General features: G+C 34.8%; 1 protein-coding gene across 1 annotated transcript in view; it reads left to right on the top strand.

The window, feature by feature from the left end:
• Nucleotides 1-20,887, top strand: part of DPH6 (diphthamine biosynthesis 6) — a 203,501-nt gene that overhangs the window by 32,013 nt on the left and 150,601 nt on the right. The window contains exons 4-5 of the mRNA XM_030483179.1: nt 9,188-9,261; nt 11,337-11,455. Of these exons, the coding sequence (XP_030339039.1) occupies nt 9,188-9,261; nt 11,337-11,455 (193 nt within the window). The remainder of the gene's footprint in view (nt 1-9,187; nt 9,262-11,336; nt 11,456-20,887) is intronic.

The following is a 20,887-nucleotide window of genomic DNA, read 5'->3' as shown; positions in this document are numbered from 1 at the left end:
GTAGTAATTATTGGGCAAAAAGGACTGTGTCAGTGCTTAAATCTGAAATCTGAAGAGGATCCTTCTACTAAAACTTAGCAGAAAATGTATACTACTGTAAAAAAGTTTGGATGCTTTGGGTGTTTTGTTTTTTGGGGGGGTTTTTTGTTTGGTTGGGGTTTTGGGGGTTTTTTAGTAGTTAAGGGAATATTTTATGAGGATTGTTTTAAGCTTATATAGGGTGTAGAAGAATTTGACAGTTGCGAGTGTGCCTCTATTTATCTCTTTTTTTCTTCACTGGTATTTTCTCATCATTTGGACATAATGATTCCTAGGATCAGGGATACTTAGACAAAAAATGGTGAAGAACCCAGACATATTGATGTGATGGAGCTAACTTTTGGTGTTGCGTTGTTGAGATTCCTAATAGTTTTCATGAACTTGCAAACCCTGTTCACTTTTGGAGAAGTAACAAAAATTCTATTGAAGATTAGAGGAGGATTCATGACATTTGTGTTCCAAGTCCAAAAAGAAAGAGGCCTTTCTTTTAGACCTGTGTTCCAAATAGAATGTTTTCCTCTAGCTTAATGTTTTAGAAGGTCCTCTGTTCTGCTTTTATGCAAGGAGGAGTGATGATAAGCTTATAAGAGCTGGTTATTGGCAATGCAGATAATGAAAATATTTCTGAGGAAGTTAATCTAAAATATGTTATCACTGGAAAAAATGAGATTTGGAATATTTTTGGAGGTCTTGTGTGAGATTTTGTATGTGGTACTTCAGAGCCCATTCCAAGTTGATCTGCTCATAGGAGTAATAGCAACTTAATGATTTAGTAATTTGAAAATGTTTATATGAAATCCTCAAGAAATTGTTATGGAGTGATACAATTTTCAAATAAATGTGTAGATGTAGCAGAACAAGTGACATTGTTTCATGCAGAAAAGATTAAATACTTGCATACTTAAAGGACAAGGTGGTTTCGTAGTGACAGCAATGGCTCGGTATAATCTAAATTGCCTTTAACTCTCTTGCCTGCCTGTGAGAGAAGAGTAATCTCACTAAAGTTGGTGAAACTGTACTGTTAGTATCGTAATAGGCCCAAGCTGCCTAACTCCATTGCACTATGCAAATGGAATTGAATTAGGTTTCTCAAGTGTTTTTAAATAGCAAAAGCAATGAAATTTGTCAAATAATCTTTAGAAAAAGTTATTTTTGACTTAGAATATAATGTTTATACTGTAATATGTATAATTATATGTAATACTTTATATGTTTAAGCATGTGCTCCTAGAATGTTTTCAGGTGAAAATTGTGCAGCTTTCCTCCCAGCTGGCTCTTGTTTGTCCAGTGGCCTAAAGTTTTGCATTAGATTAACACCAAATGAAATAAAGTAAATTTTAATCCTCAAGCATGCCTTTCTTCTTATGCATCCACTATCTGCTAATTTTGTATTCCAGTAACTCATGCCACTACAATAATCTTTGATGTAATACTTGCTTTATAGTAAAAACCTAGACTTTGACACTTTGAGAAAAGGTACAGCTTTGAACAAAAAAAAAAAAAAGAAGAAAGCAAAAGCAACAGGATTTTTTGTAAATTGTCCATCTACAGTTAAAAAATTTGAATTTATTAATCAGTCAATTACACATACTTCAGCATTTTAGATTTTGCGACAATTCAGGAATGATGGCAAATATTACGAATCTGCACATTGTACATTAGCTATATAAATCATGTTCATGTTACCAGATTACGTAACTCAGCAGAGATGCAGATGGGAATAGGCTGTTTGTAGAAGTCTAATCTTCAGATTTACCAATGAAATTTCAGCTTTGTCTTTAAGAGACTGTCAGGTTAAGACTTTGTTTTTATGTCTATCATTATATATTTTTTTATTTAAGTACTTCAAATTACTGAATGTGATCAACATTTCAGGCAAGAAGTAATGAACACTTTTTGACAGTGTTTGCACAACTGGTTCAAATATTGTGTTTAATAGTTTTGTATCTCGGTCAACCTTAATTGAAAGTTCATTTCCTCTTATGGAATGTGATACATTTGCTCCAGTACACTATGCTCCAGATGCTATTTTATCGAGGCTTGTTGCTGTAATGCTAAGTTTGACAGTTAAATTTTGATGAAGTGTATGATTTAAAAACACTTTCATACAAATACAAAGTTACAAAGCTTTGAACATTTAGTATTATGCAAAGATAATCCCTAAAAGGTAAAGGCTTTGTACAGTTCTCTGGAGTTTTAAATCATGAGAAAAATATAATTGACGTATGCTCAAAAGTCTCTTTTTTTTTTTTAATTTATTTTAAAAGTTTGGTGACGATGTGAGAGTGTATGTATATCTGTCTCTGTGTGTATAGATGCACCTTAAATAGATTTCATAAATATGAAGTGCATTTTTGAAAGATGTTCTCAGCTGTAGTACATGCAAGAATGAGCTATCTAAGTGTACGTAAACATACCTACTTGCCATACTTGTTAGTGACAATAAAATTGACTTATTCCACCTGAAATTCTTACGTGTTTTAGAATGTGTTGAAATAAGCAGACAACTACTTTACCTTAATGCTGTGTTAAGGCATACAAGAGCTAATTTTAGAAATATATTGATTTTTATTTTAGCATTCTATAGTGTTTGTTAGGTTTATCTATATCCAATAGAACTAAATGTATTGGGTTTAGCATAACTTATTTTCATTTGAAAAAAATTAATTTAGAAAAGAATTTTGGATAAGAGTGTATCTGAAAAGATGTCTCAACTTGTATTCCATGAAAAGAATTAACATATGAGATAACATAAAAGAAATCATTCATTAAGAATGATGTGGAATTCCTAAGATGAATTGTTCAGTTTGTAAATGCAGCTAAATGGAGAATCAGGAAAACCTGCATTTATGGTGTGATGTATGGCTATAGTGGAATATTTTCCTGGTTTTCTGTTTCTGCTATTTAGAATTTAATTCTAGCCTTTTGAATTGCAGTATTTCAGCATACTCTGATATTAGACTTTGAGAATGGTATTTGTCTCTTTCGCTCTCCTTTTGCATTTGCAGTGGTGTGTGCATGCGCTTATGTGCATACAAACATACCCCTGCACCATCTCCCCGAATCTTTGGTGCTTCCAGGTAGTGAGAGGACCATATACTAATTGAATGTAGTTATTATGAGTTTGCAGTTACATACTGAAAACTGTGACTAAGAGCTGATGAATACCTCCCCTGCACTGAATTAATAGACTGGTGGGAGGGTTGTGTGTGTGCACGCAGTATTGCATTTGTAAAACTCTCAAAGTTAAGCCATCATTTACGCTTAAAGGTGGTGGTATGTCTGTACCCTATGCAGTGCGATCCTAAAAATTAATCTAATTAGCTTTAAAGTGGATAAGTTATATAGTATTATTTCCTTGTATAGGTACATACTATTATTCAAAAGTAATTTACTTTTAGAGTGAGCTAAGCTAAGCCCCCCAAAGACTCCTGAAGTTCTTCCTGAGTGTTCACACAGGGATTTTATGTGAATTCACGTTAAATTAATTTCCACCCATTTTTGGAACTACTTCCTAAGGAATGAAGGCATGAGATTATGTGCTTTGAGGTCTCAAAGTGGAAGACAGGAAAGTCCCAGATGGCATGTAGTTATCTGCAAGACTATGTCATCCATAGCTAGCCTGCAGAACCTTACCAAACAGCAGTTTTTCAATTTGATGTAGAGTTATTATATCCCTGTATCTCAGGGATGTTTTCCATACTGTCTTTGATTACCTACAGCTGCCTCTGACAAGCATATCAAAGCTTAGAAAAATCACATACTTGGTTTGAAATCATGATAATCGGTGATCTTAGAATACTTCACAAATTATACCATAAAACTTATATTTAAGGATTTTCCACTCCAATAATTGCAGAAGTCTAAAAGTCCTGTTACTAATGTATATATTGTCAAATCACACACCTGCAAATATGTTATGTTTTAATTTGAAGTTTTGCAAATGAATGATAATCATTATTTAGACACAAGTGACCTTAAGCTTTAATTTAGGCGTGTGTAGCAGTTTTCTGTTACTCATGCAAGCTTCAAGAAGGATAGTAATTGGAAAGACAATTTCATTTAGAGATGATCAATTTTATATGTTGGTCATAAAATGAACTCTTGCGGCAAAGCTGTGAAGCAAATGTTAAAAATTAAACCTAGTTTAACCATTCTCCAGCTATTTATATTTCAGGTTTTTTTACAAACCTGAAGTAAACAGTAAATTTTTAGGAATATTCTGCATTTTTCTGAATGGGATTGTTCAAATTTTCTTGCAATTCACGTGAACAGGCGTATGTAGGCTCTAGCACTTCCTTTTCTTTCATATTATTTTGGCTATTGTATGCAATATTTCTTAAGTTAGACATCATTAAGGTGGTAAATAGTTCTTTGCGGTGATATGCTTAGAAGTAACCTTTACTGATAATGTGATATTGTCTGTTTGTCTTATTTTGTTCAGCTTTCTCTGGCACTGATGAAGCCTAAGGCTGCTGTTTCTTTGAGTTGCTGATAATTTTTTATCTGATTAACTGACATATTTAGTTGAAATCAGACACAGCCCTTAGGCTGGGCATGAATTTAATTTAAAAAGTATCAAAGGTTTGCACTGTGTGCTGTTTAATCATCATGTTTATCAGGCATAGAAAAATTACCGGAAGGGCCATAGGGAGAGGGTTATCTTAAGGAGCAGTAACTTGGGAAATTGATAATAACTCTGAGGTAATTTACAGCTAACTTTCACATTCATTAATATAACATTTCCCACTAATAATTACAGTGCATGTAACATACTAATTAAATTGAAAAAATTAGCACTAATTTTTTTTTTGCTGAACTCTGAGAGGGTCAGGTATAGACACTAAAACGTGAAATTAAAGAAAACCTCTGTACTAATACTACTGCAATGAATATTCTACTTACTAGTAGAATACTTCTACCAGTATTGTATGCTATGATGCATATGTAGATATTTCCTCAAATTATCATCACTATACTTAATTGAATTTCAGTCACTGAAACAAAAAAAAAAAAAAGGCAAATTTGAAATCACAGTGTGCTGCTGTAAATTGGTCTTACATTTCTGTTTATATTTTACTTGAACTATGAACCAGTGTGTCAGTACATGGGTATTACAGAGCCATCTTTAAAAACAGCATAACAGCAAGCTTATTTATAGCACTGATGTTTTGGAGCTTTCAAAAAACCATTTGATTTTTGATACTATATTCTGATAGAAAATACAACTAAAAGTAATTACAATACATAGAAAGCAGAATTGTCTTATTAAACTGTTTACAAAATATGTATAACTTTAAAACTATGAAGATTTAAACGTGAATTGTACATTTTAGTACACTTGCAGAGATCGATTTGCTATTCTAAGTTAGTCATGAAGATTATTATTCGTGAATGTTATGAAAAGAAATAAATCAATGGTTATAACAAGTTGTAATAATGATATAATTCCACACTAGAAAAAAGCCATCCTTCCATATTAACTTTTCTTGAATATTTTTCTGTTCTCTGTTACTGTTTATATGATACAGCACCTAACATCTTTCCTTGAAGTCCCAATTTTACTTCCTTGGCTTTGGAGTTCAGTGCAAATCCTAGATACTTAGCCTGCAGATGTTAGCCTGCTCTGCCCATGCTGAGCCTGCAGTTTTGTGAACGTGTTTTTTATGGTACCAAACCTGATCAGATTCCACATTAAAAGGTGAACTGTAGTACGTGAGACCTGACACCACTGATTCTGGGATTGATACTCTGCTAACCACAATCAACTCCGAATGAAACAAAATCCTATCTGTTTGCAAAATGTCCAATACGTCAATACCAAACAGTGAATCCAGTGAAGAACTAGTTTTCAGTTAGTACTCTGTATGCTAGTGCTGAGCTGAATACACTGTGTGGCAGGACTTTATGTAAACTTTGTCCAGTTGAGGAATTTATGAAGGTTGTTAGACCATAGTTGTTTTTTAATGTTCCACCTCATACTCCATTCTTCTTCCCTTCAGATATTCTTGTTTTTTTAATTCTTGCCACTCCAGCCTTGATTTGTCAAACCATACAGAATAGGGGGATTGAATTTATTCCATTTCATGGTAGGTAAGTATATTAACTAGTTTTCCCATTTCAAAGCATATATTAAGTATATTGCTGTTTCTCCTTGTGGAAGCTGCTGACTGGACAGTGATGGAAGTTTATATTTGCTCTTTACTATCAGAAGAACTAAATGAAAAGTGATGGTGGTGAATAGCTCTCTGTCAAAAGTCTTTAAACATGAAAGCTAACCACAGCTGAAAAATATCACTACGTACTGCCACTTCAAAAGGTGATTAAAACTTATGTATTATAAAAGAAAATAAACTAGAATAAGTGCAGAATATTTTGTATGTGATTATTTAAATCAGATTTAATGTAGCTTGTAAGCAAGCAGCCAGTGACAGTCTTCTGTTCTAACTTCAAGATATAGTGTATACATGTGTACATATACATGTATATATATATACACACAGACATGCTTACATGTGTGTGCATATATATATAGGCATTCATACACATGCATATCCACCCCCTGTGTAACAAATATGTGTAATTGAAAAAAAACAACCTGCCCAAACAAAACCTATGAGTAATCTACTTGGTATTTAAATTTCGAGTTTGTGCCATTGTTCCAACAGTTGTTTAATTATATTGATGTATTACATGTGGTGTATCATTTGTATGATTATGACACCTTGCATGAAGAAGTAGTAATGAAAAAGCATTTGAACATTCAGTAAGTCCAATACTGGGAGGCTATGGAGGTGATTGTAGAAGTTCTTTACGGTTTCGGTTTTTATTTTGTTGTTCTCTGGATCATAGGCTAAATCTGCTTTACTCTTCCCTTGCCATCACCCCTGAATCCCTGGTCTGCTTCATGATCATATAAATGCAGGTGTTTTTCTGCAGCGTTTTTCTGCTTTTGTCTTCCCTTATTCCTTTCTGTAGTTGAATACTTCTTTCCCTATAAAGGTGTTCAATTTAATTACCATATATTGTCCTAGTCTCTGATAGTCTCGATGTACTTCACAGCAGGAGTCTCAAGTTTGTTTGCAAAAGTGAGAAGCATCAGCCATTCTGATTCTGTGATTCCATTACTAATACATTAGTGTGTTGAGCAGAAAGGGATAAAGGCTGCTTCATTCCTTCACACAGAAGGATGTGTGGTGACATGGAAACATGGACAGCTAATATTTAATGAGTTTATATTGGTTTGTGGTGTCAGATCCTGTGCATGGACCACTTCATGATTATTACCTTTGAGGATATATTGCTTGTGATTTAATTGTTCACATAAGCAGAAACACAGGTAATGTTTCTGGACGTGTTGGGTGATGACTGAACATTGTGATAGAGCACATTTTGAAGGAATTGTTATTCTTTTTACATAAAAATAGGAGCAAACAAGACTGAGCTTTTATGTTATGAGACTTAACTAAAAAGAACTTTGAAGAGTGCAACATAAGCACAATTGTAGCAATACAGGTGAACTGCATGTCAAAATTGCATGAAACAAAGGAATATGTGGAAAACATTTTAGATGTACTTGAAGATACAAGAAAGCTTCATGAATCATTTTACCAAGTTTATTTAAAGAAAACTACTTACATAACTGTGTTAACTTTTTAAGGAATGTAATTCTAGAAGGGTGAGTTGAATAAATTGAAATGTCTGTGATTTATCTTTATTCTGAAAAGAGCTTCAAAATGTTGCACAGAAAGCTGAAATAGAAGCAGAAGTAATATTGTCTGGGTAATAGTAGTAGCAATGATAATGCCAGCAATGGATAATGTACAAGTGACAGATAAGCTAGAAGTAATTTTTATCAGTACTATTACTTCTGGATATGTGCGAAGCATCAATCTGAAGCCTGTATGTTTTCACATTGTTTCATATTAAATGATATATCCATTAATGACATGTAGAAGTACATAAATTGTGAACAGTGATACAATTTTCAGATTACTGTAGCTAGGAATTTTGATAAATACAGTGGCTCTTAAGTCAGAAGTATAGATGGATGTGAATAACTTAGGAATTTGGTTGGGCAAATATGAGGTGAGAATTAATGCAAAGAATAAGATAATAGATGTAGGAAGGAATATTCCAGACAGACATAAACCGGGAAATTTTTGCCTACAATATAATTGTAAATAAAACACCTTCCACATCATTCTATTGATAAGAAACTGAAAATGAACTTTAAATTCAGACCCGTGGCAGGCAAAGACTGATTTGACTTTGAAGTTCATATATTGGTATATAGTTGAAAATTCTGTGTTAAAATCTTGCTGCAAGCTTCATAGGATTGCTGTCTATCTGAGCAGGTCCAGAAGTTAAGTCATGCTGTGTAGTTATGGTCAACCTTAGTAAAAAGACTTGGTTAAAGTCTAGCTGGAGCAAATTTTAAGAAAAGAAAGTAAGGTCAGCATGTTGGTTGGGATTCAGACAACTTAAAAATGCAAGAGCTCAGTGCGTTTTCAAATGTTACATTCTCACTGTGTTTACAAGAAAAAATAAAGTGCTATTGGCTTAGGTAGTTGAAAGAGAAAATATGTTTTGGAAAACTTTTTTCTAGCAGAGTTTTTAAAAGGTAATGTTAAGTTGCCTGTGAGTTTTCTTCTTCTGGTGTTAAGATAAAAAGCCTGGTCTCACACCCTCTTGTGCTGCCTATTTTGACAAATGCTAACAGTTTAATTAATCTTCATAGTTGTAAATACAATTATGTGAGTACATAGTTGTATTTATACAAATAAATATTTATTTGTAGGTGAGATAGCTAACACTTCAGTTAGCGAAGAGCCGGAAGTAATTTTCGGGATGTCAGGAAAACTTTAGGATAAGCTGTTAAATGTGGTACTTTTGAGTTACCCTGGTTATTTCTTCTGTAAAATGGTACTTGAGTCAAGTAGATTATTGTGTTAGAGTAATAACCATGTAGTAGGTCAGCTGCACTGCTCTCTTCCATTCAAGACCTGCATTCCAACCCATTCAGTTCCATATACTGGACACAGGAAAAAAGATTTATTCTTGGTTGATTCTGCTAGTAGAGGTTCTGAATCTCTATTGCTGAGGCCAGCATATGCTGCTGTCGTTAATATTCCATGTCTTTTTTCAGGACAAAGAAGGAGTGGAGGGTGTATCTGTGGGAGCCATTCTTTCTGACTACCAGAGAGTCCGAGTTGAAGATGTGTAAGAGAATATTAACCCTTATTAATATACACATTCTGTAAAATGCTTTACTTTCTTGATTGTTTTCTAACTCAAATTCTGGAGCAGAGACAGTTACTTTATTTCTCATGTTCTATGATACCTAATTTGTTCAATTTCTTAATCTAAGTATCTTCCCCCTCACCCCCATGGAACCATGTATTCACTACTAAAAATCCAATAGAGACTATATTGGATCTTTTGATTGCTATTCAGGTCTCTTAATGGATAAGTTGAAAATACTTAGAAGTTGAAAAAAGTTGAAAATACTTAGAGTTTTCATATGACAAAAGTAGAATATATTCAGATCTCCGATTTCGACAATTCAGTTGAAATCTCAATTTCAATTGAGTAAGAAAGCTTACTCAATTCCAGTGTTGCAGTCAAGTACCTCCATTTTTCGACAGAATGTTAATATACAGGAACATCCTGTGACTTATTATCAGGAGTTAAATGCAAGAAAATCCTTATATGCATATCTTCTCTTACTTCCTTAAAGTCTAAAATATGTTATCATTAATCAGGAGCTTTCATTTGTTATTTCTGCTGTGCACATTCTTTAAGTGTGGATGGATTGTGATACTTTTAAGAGTCTTAATTTAAAAAAAAGGATTATGTAATGGGAATTGTGTGTGTTTTATGGGCCTAGATTTGATTTGGGTCTTGAAAAAAATTTTCAATATATATGTCTGATGAAATACAAAACCACCTTGTGTTAAAAATTAATTATAATTTTGTAAGTTCATTAGTTACTTGATAAAAATAAATATATGGAATCCTTTATGAACTGTAAGAATGGTGAAATTAATGCTGTGCCAACTTGACGCACATCAGCAGGTTACACAGCATGAGTGTTTTCTTTGTGCACTATACGTAGGTAAATTGCAGTCTGAAATAGCCCCTTTCTTCTTTTGCCTTACGCTTTAACATCTAATGACTGCCCGTGTTACTAGGTATTTTAGAAAATACTGCTTTTGTTGATTGTGAGTTTCAGATCTTTTACCGCAGCCAAAAGATTGACAGGACATCACAATATTTCAAACAGACCTGATTAATTCCAATGTCACGCAGTGGTAAAAAAAATTTTAGATTGATCTGTAGACTTACCCCTTGCAATAAAGTTGTTTCACATAAACCATCCCGGTTACTTGGATTCAACTAATTTGTTAAAGTTAGGCACCTAAATGAACTACTTAACATTCAGAGTTGATAAAAATTCTGTTAATTTCACAATTTAGTGCTCTGTTAAAATATATAGAAGTTATAACAAAACCAATCAGATTATGTGGGTGCTAACTATGGATTTACATGTCAACATCCATCTAACATACAGGAGAAAGCCCATATGCTGATCAACATGCTAATTGACAAATAAATGTAATGTTTGAGTGCTCTGTGCCAGTCCCATATTTAAAAGTTTTTTAGGAACTAGGTATTACATATTTTATCACCAATTGATAGTACTTGACAATTTGTGGGAGCATTACCTATCAATAGTGAATCTCTAATTTGATAAACCATCAAATGCTGCATATCAGATGCTGTCTAAATATGATATGTATCAAAATAATTAAATTTACATTAACAAGTTGTTAATTTCTATCAAAAGCTGTGCATTTTCCAGAATAATTCTTTTCCTTGGCTTTTGATCCAAATCACAGGTTTGTTGAGTGTAACAAATTCAGCATATTGGACTAGTGACATGCACCACATTTATCACCTTGCCTTAGCTGTGTTCATAAAAAGTAATCACTTCCAAAGATATTAAGTGATTTACATCCCTAAAGGCTTTCTCATGGTTTTACTTATGTTCCCATGCAAATCTGTTTACACTAGTGAGTTACATCTTACTTAAATAGATAAATTATAGTTAGAACAATTTTTTTTTTCTTGTATTAGACTTAGTGTATATACTGAAACCTAGGAATAGTATTGTAATTGAAATTGTAGAAGAAAAATTATCTAAAGGTAGAAAATGAGAGAAATTAATTTTATATGAATCATGCTGTGTAAAAGCATAATGCTTGGCTTTATCCATTTTTTTGTTTGTTTTTAAGTTGCAGAAGGCTTAATCTTCAGCCTTTAGCTTACCTTTGGCGTCAGAACCAGGAAACACTGCTTAAAGAAATGATATCATCTAACATTCAAGCCATAATCATAAAAGTGGCAGCTTTTGGTATGTATTTGGTTTCTGTGTAATATTGTCTACTGAAACTTCCCATGGACAAATCCACAGCATAGCAGAGAAAAACAGAAATTTTGGTCTATATTTTAGGATATGAAATGTTAATATGAAGAGAATAAAAAAAACCCCCCACAAACAAACAAAAACCAACCAACCAAACCAACCAAAAAAAAACCCCCCAAAACCCCACAAATCTCCCTCCCCCCCCGCCCCCGGAAAAATACTAGCTGCGTAACAGTCATGATGTCTGAATAATCAATTTACCTGTATGCAATTAATTCTTAGACAAGACATGGAAAAGCTGGAAAGTAATTCTTCCTAGTATAGTTGTTATATTTCTTTTGTAATGTTTTTGTTCTAGTTTGGTTTTGATTTGCAGTAAAGATGCATGCATAATTCAGTGGTTCACAGTATTGTCATTTATAGATGATGCAGACTGGTGGCTAGACAATATTATAAAGCAACCGTGAAAGTTTTAATAGAAATACAACAAATTAACATCAAACAAGATGTAATTATATGAGGCCAAAACATTTTGTGTAACAACAGTCTTTTGAGTTGGTGAAGCATATAGCAAACAGAAATAGTTCATCATAGCCTTCAAAAAAATCAACATGTCCTTTCATTGTCAAATAGTAAAATGAGGTTGGAATAATGAAACAACATGAAAGGTAATGTTTGTTGTTTGAATATAAAGGTAAGGTAAAATAAGGTTTTATAGGAAAGCTTATTGAATGACCCTAAGAAGTGCATGAGAAACATGTATATTCATTTCAGGCCTCTATGCTGTTTTTCATTCAAGAGTTTCAAATGAGGTTTTAAGCATAAAGTGTGACCAGAGGACCTTTTCTTTTTTGGGTTGACTAAAGATTTGCAGTCCATTGTACCAAAGAACAGCTAGTGTAATAGAAGAGCTTCAGTGGTATTGGTGATTTAAAGATGTATGTTTAAAAAATAGTTGTATAATATTGCATTAGAAGTCCAATGGCTGATTCATCTGGGCAACTTTCACATCAAATTCCTAATGTCCATCTTCTTTAAAGAATGCTTTATAACAAAGTAACTTCTCCTTAAATATTAACAAAGTATTGAATTATAATCCCTTTAGACTGGATGAATTTACTGACTTTTTTCCTCTCCCATTAAATTTTATTTATTTATTTATTCCTCTTTAGCTGGTGTACTTTCTAACTAGTTTTAACGTTATTGCTATGAAGGTCTTGCTTTACTGTTCTCTAGGATCTGCTAGGGCTGCTAGTGGGATTAGAATGATTAGAAATATTACATTCCCTCATTCACTTGTAGGTAACAAGCAATGTAATTTAATAGTATTTTCCTGAATATTGGAAGGCCAGTTACAAATACCAAGGAGTTGAATGCTGTGTTTTCTACTATAAACCCCTACTTTTTTTAATTTTTTTTTTTATTTTTAACTGGAAAAAAAAAAATCTTTTTTAAAGGAATAGTTTTCAGGCTGTGTAAAGTACATTTTAATATTTATGGTGTTTTTCCATAAAATAAAATGCTTTCATTGCTTGTGCTGACATGAAGAAAAAATAAGTCCACAAAGAATATATAACATGCTTTTTCACATCAGAATTATTTTTTAAAGAAAATGCATGATTTAAATAATAGATAAAACTATTTCACAAGTAGACATCATTGATGACCTTTCTTATGCCTGAAGCAAGATAAGCTTGTCTTTTGTATTCTACAGTCTTAAAAAAACTTAAAATGCACTAGTTAGTGCACAAAGAGTGCTTTGTGGGCTATTCATTGAAGAAGCGAATACCATAAATACTTGTAGATAGCAATTAGATAGAAAATCACTCCAAGGTTGGTTTTTTTTTTTTCTTTTTACTTTTTTGGCTACAGGTAAAAGAAAGATCTTATCAGAGTCAATTTCTCACCTGCCTCAGGCAGACGTAATTAGATGTAAGCAAATTTAATGGAGCTTTTGTGCTCTGGGGCCATTCTGTAATGCTTTAATAATTGCATGCCTTATTAAAATGGATTTAAAGTATGAAGGCTGTTTAACATATCAAGTGGCAAAGAAGATAAGATACAGTTTAACTTTTTGCCTCTTAGATTAATAATCAAAGCTAAACTGCAATGAAAATATTTAAAATAGCAGATTTAAGAGTCTGAAGAGTAACGCATCAGATAGATAATACCTTGTACAGATGTTAGTGCAAGAAGCAAATCTGTAACCTGAGCTTGACATTCATCAGCCCTGGCATACTTGTACACCCGCCTTGTCCTGTTTTCCATTAACTCAGTGCCAGTATTGACAAGGTAAAAGCCTGTCATTTTATGTAGAAAACACATAATTATGAAAGTAAATGAGCATTAGTTTAGTACATTTCCCCTAAATCCACCATTACAAATTAATACCATAAACTTTGCCAGTGGCAAGAGTTTTCTATCTCAGAGAAACGTGCTTTTCCAGATGGGATACCAATTGCTCTCTCTTATATGCAGAAGTAGTATTGTTAGCAAGCCTTTTTCACATGCCTTCTGTTGATCTGAAAGTAGATCTGCTTGCTTTTCTTTAGTGGATTTCAGAGGCTTTCAAGATGATAGAAGAACATTCCATGATCTAGCAGCAAATCTGAGCTATTAAAGAAAAAAAAAAAAAAAAGGCTGCTTATGCATATTTATCTTCAGTCTCATTTTCTTTCTGCTAAAGATGCCTGTGTGATGCATAATACTTTTATATTTGAAATATACCCCTCTTCAGTGGAAATCCCAGAAAATCACAGTAAAGTTACTCAGTAATGATTAAAATAGAAGCAGCTATTGATTGCTTTTAACATGTGCATGCCTGAAATTCCAGTAATATCATTGCTCATGTGAGACGGTGTAGCATAGGACTGTGTAATATGACAGAGATGGTGTAATATAATACAATAATATGGTTTTTATATCCTTGCCGTCAGAACACATTTTATGGATTAAAATACTAATTAACTTGCAAGTATGCATTTAACAAATTCAACTTTTCATCTTGGTGACTTTATTTACTGGTCTTACTTGTGCTGCCATTACAATGCATATTCCACAGCAGCACAAAGTGTAATACTCAGAAGTGAGAGGAGGAAGGTTACATTTGGAAACAATCTTTGGGTTCCTCACAGTATGATCCTCAGTAGAAATTGAGCATTGAGTTTTATTTAGTTTACTTATATAGGTAACTATACCTAAATCTTGTTAAATACCTAAATGCCTAAATCTTGTTAAGAATTAACACTAAATCTTAAGCACTAGCCAATATACATTTTAAAATATGACAAACCTCAGTTCTCATGTGTATTAAAACATAGTTGAAATTGGGTTTATGTCATGCAGTTAAAGCATTTTGTCCTCAGTGATTCTAGTTTTTCTTGAACTTCTAAGAGTAACATTCACCTTCAGTAAGTTTGCAAGTGCACATTGTTAGCTTCAGAAAATAGCAGGGGGTATGGGAAGGGGGAATTGCTTCTTCGATGTTTCAGTCAAAATGAGAATATAGCTCAAATTTCTATCTTTTATGGGATTAATATGCATTATTTACTTCATACGTTGCAGCTTCTTCCCAGTTTGGTTATAGTGACTTAATGATTTATTACTGAATTTAATACTTGAAAAAACATTATAATTATTATATCAGGTAACAGAAATACTAATTTGAAATAGAAAAACTCTTTCATGTTTAATTATGTTTCTAACTTCCAGCTGTTCTTTGGACCACAGTAGAGAAATGATACCATAAGGCTGTTCAGCTGTTGGACAATAATAAAACCTGAACTTTGTATCAGGGCTGATTAGCTTGTGGTTCTCAGCCTACATTTGAAGTTGTCCTGGGTTCAGCTATAGCAGTCATTTTTCTCCTGCTTAGTAGCTGGTGCAGTGCTGTGTTTTTTAACTTTCAGCCTGGGAACAACGCTGATAACACCGATGTTTTTAGTTGTTGCTAAGTAATGTTTATTCCAACCAAGGACTTTCTCAGTCTCATGCTTTGCCAGGGAGGAGGGGAAGCCGGGAGGAAGCAGAGACAGGACACCTGACCCAAACTAGCCAAAGGGGTATTCCATACCACAGCACGTCATGCCCAGTATATAAACCGGGGGGAGTTACCCGGAAGGTCCAGATCACTGCTCGGGTCGGGCTGGGTATCGGTCGGCGGGTGGTGAGCAACTGTATCCTCTCCCCTTGTTATTTCACTAATCGTTATTATCATTGGTGGTAGCAGTAGTGGTTTTGTGTTATACCTTAGTTGCGGGACTGCTCTTATCTCAACCCGTGGGAGTTACATTCTTCCCATTCTCCTCCCCATCCCTCCGGGAGTGGGGGGAGGAAGAAGGGGGGGGGGGGGGGGAGTGAGCGAGCGGCTGTGTGGTTCTGAGTTACCGGCTGGGCTCAAACCATGACAGAAGTGGAGCTTTTTTGCCATGGCCACATCTATGTTTTGTAGGTCCAACTACAATCCAGACAATCTACGTGCTTGGCCATGGGTAGAATTGAAATCAAAAGGTCTGTGAAAGCCTAAACTTTGAGATGGTGGGACCCTAGTTGCTTATCCAGGTTATTTCCCTCCAACAATGGAGTAATGAGTCCTTAGGGAGCTATTGCCATCTCCTGTCTGTCAACAAATCCTAAAGTTCCTTCTCTAAAATGAGCTGGCTGAAGTAAATACATTTAACGTGAGTTTCCTTTGCTGTGAGAAGATTTTGATGCTTGCCTCACAAGGTCAAGAAGACTGGTATACTCCTGCTATACATCGAATTCTCTGACAAGCTGGTAGTTTAGGAAATAATATGTTTTTGTATATGAGCTTTTAACTTAGAGAGAATGTTGCTTCTCAGTATAATGAAATTGGTACCTGGAGCTTTTGCTTATTATTTAAACCTAACTACCTAGGTGTCTGCATTATTGTTTATTATTTGCATGCCAGTAGTGTACATAAGTGAAATCCTGACTGACTGAAATTGATAGTCAGACTCCCATTAATTTTTGTGTAAGTAAGATTTACGTATAAAGATTATACATATTATTATAACGTATAAAGTAGTACATTAAAAAAAAAACTAGCACCACACAGTTCCTGATTAAACTCCTTAGGGTGTAATTTAGTGTTACAGATAGATCAACCTCTTGGATGCAGTTTTCCTTCCCCCTTCTGACTCTTACAAACCATAAGTCTCTTCTTGCTTCTGCCTTTGTAGCAGGTCCTGTGATTGTTTAGCTGCAGCTGGGTGAGCCAGCAGAGAAGCACCACTTTTTTGTGTGTGCTGGGAACTTGCTGTGTAGATGCCATGGCCATATGGAGGACAAAACTTTCAGTAGAAAGCTTACCACTCAATTGGATTGGCTGTAATGTCAGATCATATCCGGAAGTAAAATTGGTGGTTTTGTAAGTTTTGTCTGAGCACATCATCTGTGCAATGGAAGGGAACAGTGTTCTTGGAAAATCATAGAATCATAGAATGGTTTGGGTTGGAAAGGATTTTAAGATCATCTAGTTCCAACCCCTCTGCCATGGGCAGGGACACCTTGCACTAAACCATGTCACCCAAGGCTCCATCCAGCCTGGCATTGAACACTGCAAGGGATGGAACATCCACCACTTCTTTGGGCAACCCATTCTGGTGCCTCACCACCCTCACAGTAAAGAACTTCTTCCTTATATCTAATCTAAACTTCCCCTGTTGGAGTTTGAAGCCATTACCCCTTGTCCTATCACTACAGTCCCTAAGGAAGAGTCCCTCCCCAGCATCCTTGTAGGCCCCCTTCAGATACTGGAAGGCTGCTATGAGGTCTCCATGCAGCCTTCTCTTCTCCAGGCTGAACAGCCCCAACTCTCTCAGCCTGTCTTCATACGGGAGGTGCTCCAGCCCCCTTATCATCCCCGTGGCCCTCCTCTGGACTTGCTCCAACAGCTCCGCGTCCTTCTTATGTTGAGGACACCAGAATTGCACACAATACTCCAAGTGAGGTCTCACAAGAGCAGAGTAGAGGGGCAGGATCACCTCCTTCGACCTGCTGGTCACGCTTCTTTTGATGCAGCCCAGGATACGGCTGGCTTTCTGGGCTGCAAGCGCACACTGAAGCTGGCTCACGTTCAGTTTCTCATCAAGCAACACCCCCAAGTCCTTCTCTGCAGGGCTGCTCTGAATCACTTCTCTGCCCAACCTGTAGCAGTGCCTGGGATTGCCCCTACCTAGGCGTAGGACCTTGCACTTGGCTTGGTTGAACTTCTTGAGGTTGGCACTGGCCCAGCTCTCAAGCATGTCAAGGTCCCTCTGGGTAACATCTCTTCCCTCCAGCGTCTCAACTGAACCACACAGCTTGGTGTCGTCGGCAAACTTGCTGAGGGCGCACTCAATCCCACTGTCCATGTCTCTGACACAGATGCTGAACAAGATCGGTCCCAACACTGATCGCTGAAGGACACCAAGGGTGTGTTAATAAAGTCATTATTGGGGAAACTGAATGAACTTGTTATATCATCATCACGGGGGAACATACTTGCTTCCTCTAAATATTTAAAAAAAATTCTCAGACAACAAACATAACAGAAGGAAACATTTTGTTAAAAAATAAATACAAGATCCCAGTTGTTTTATTCCATATTGTATTGTAAGGATTTGTTTACTTATTCCTAAATAAATGAGACACTGGCATTATTCTTAGCTAGTTCTGCTAATTTAGAGGTGATTGTTCCTTTGCTTTTTCCTTGGGCAGTTACCAGTCATTGGAGCTGTAATGGAATCTATAGTAGTCTTCACAACCTTTGCTCTTGATATCATTCAGTTTTATTAATATGAAAAAGCTGCTTCTGTTTATCATAATTTGGAGTGGAACATGGAAGGACCACTAATAGTTTTCCAGGTGTTGTCAAATATTAATGATTGCCTATTCTGTTAGGGATAATGTGTTCTAAAAAGTAGCCTTAAACGTTTATTAGAAAAAATATACCCAAACAATGTAAAGTATTGTATGGTATACACATATGATAGCTTTTAATTAATTTTTATTGTAATTTTTTCAGATCATAAATGCGGTAAATTTGCGCCTATGATGTAGTTTAGGAAAGATATTTTTATTGGTCTTTTACTAGCTAGTATATGTTTTTGTCACTGAATTTTCAAAGATACTTTGATACCAGTGTAAGAGGAGGTTTTGGAAAGAGCTTTTAGCCCATGGATATGAAGAAATGTTTGGAAATAGCGTGTTACAGACGAAGAAGAAATGAGATTTTGTAACAATTTGCATAAGTGGATCTAGAAACAAGTTAGAGAGAAATGTGATTCCCTCTTTGCTATCTCTCAGCCTATAGGTTGAAGATTGGGAAGGATGTTGATATTTTCAGTAGTAACAGATGAGAGAAATTAGAAGGAAGAGTGGGAAAGTGAATGTGCATGAATACAGAAAAGTAACACAAAGTTCACATTCTTGAGTGCAGTGCTTCTTAAGATGTCAGACAAAATTGGAGAGGGATGGCTTAAGAGTGGAAAGATCGCTTTGTGGTTTGGGGGGATCAGATCATCTAAAAAAAGAATGAAATCGAAGCATCAGGCTAAGAATGGACTTTCAGGCATTTAAAGTGAAAGAGAAAAGGAAGTAAGGATTCTAGTGAAGGAGGCAGAAGAATAAAGAACTTTGAGCTGGAAAGTAGTGGAAAAAAAATTGCTTAGTAAGAGATGCCAAAACCAGAAATAACAGAATGAAAAATCAAGAGGTAGAAGTGGTGTCTTGTTAATTCTAGAATATTATTTGCTGCTTGATAAGATTTAAGTTCTGGATGCATATTCACTGTAGAGGCTTCTCTACTGAAGCAGAGCATAAACTTGAACTTTTAAAGGCATACCTGTGTAATTAGAACCATAGATGCTTGCTTTCCAGGTCTCTCTGAGTTGAAGATTTAGGACACTTCTTGTCCTAATTTGATTCTTTATTTCTACTCTGGTGTTTACCCTTTTGCAGGTGGGCTACTGAACATCCCTGTAAGCAGTCCCTGTTGATCTCTTTGGGGACTGTGACTTTTTTATAACTTGTTTCCATGGGGATAAATATAATGAGTTGACACAAATTTTACTACTTGCAGCAATCCTCATTCTCTGTCACTGCATCGATTTCAATCCTTTTCTTCAAAACTTAGTAGCACTGGGACTGTTCAAAGTGTGGAAATACCAGAATTCTTTAACAGGGACAGAACAGCACATTTTTTATCCGTAATGATTCTGGAATGGTTGAACTTTTCTAATTAAATAGATTAATAAATCATGCTCTAAAGTAATTCTACTCAAAATATTTCAAATTAAAACCACTGAAAACAGGTTTATGTTGGGAAAGTCATACATATGTGGCTCTATGAACTGAACCTGTAATACCTTTTAAGTCTCTGAAGTCTACTGAAAGTCCTGAGAGGGAAGTTGACAGAGGCAGTATTTTCACTTAGCTGAACCATTTGCTGTATAGTATTGGATTTGATTAAAAGCAGTTTAATGCTGTTCTTAAGCAATTCTTCCACAATCTTTTTAAACTGTGAACATAAGGATCTGTGTGAAAATATTGCTTCGTTATTTGATGAAGCAATATAAAATTTCTTCAAAGACTTACTGAGGTTTCTGTTCCTGAAATGGCAGAGCTAAGTTGCTTTGAATCCTAGATGTAACTAGAACACAAATAACCTTGATGTTAAAAAAAAAAATAAAAATAAAAAAAAATCACAAGAGATTACAGATAAAATTAACATTGCTGGTATGAGTAGTTTTAGAGCCTTTTACCTCTTAGTATTCTAAAATTTGATGACATCAGACTAACCTAGTTTAGAAAATATTTGATGTACTTCCGAGAAAAAAGATAAGCTGTGATCCTAATGAAACATATGCTAAAACTGCTTCAGGATTAATGTTTTATAACTTTACCAATTATCTTGAGTTACTGTACCTTTAGATTCCACCCCTGTACAATTCCAACACTGGATAAATTACCCCATATGAAAAAAAAAAAAAAAGAAAAAAAAGAAAAAAAGAAAAAGTAAAAAAAAAAAAAAGAAAAAAGAAAAAGTGGGCTCATAATCGTGTTGCATAAATTTAGCTCTTTTATACAATAAATTAGGAATATATTCACCTCAAATCTTTTAGAGGTGGAGTAATAGCCCCTATGTCTTGCACTTTCCTTCATTTTTTAATGAAAATTAAGCAGCTTTTACAATTTTTTTTTTTTTTTTTTTGATGTTTTGGAATAGGAAATTTAAGGAATCGGTTGAGTCCACCATTGTTACACAGCCTTTCATGTGTGAAAGTTATGAGGAAGTTAAGAATCAACTATGAACCTGTCAAGTTATGCTAATGGACAAAAAGTTCACTTCCCAGCTCTTCATAGAAATGAAAGCTAAATATGACACCAAGAATAGTTTACTTTAAGGCTTTTTAAGGT

The sequence above is a fragment of the Strigops habroptila genome, chromosome 4 (genome assembly GCF_004027225.2).
Source record: "Strigops habroptila isolate Jane chromosome 4, bStrHab1.2.pri, whole genome shotgun sequence".
Lineage (NCBI taxonomy): Eukaryota > Metazoa > Chordata > Aves > Psittaciformes > Psittacidae > Strigops > Strigops habroptila.
The sequence above is the reverse complement of the archived record's forward strand: the minus strand, read 5'-3'. Positions and strand labels throughout refer to the sequence as shown.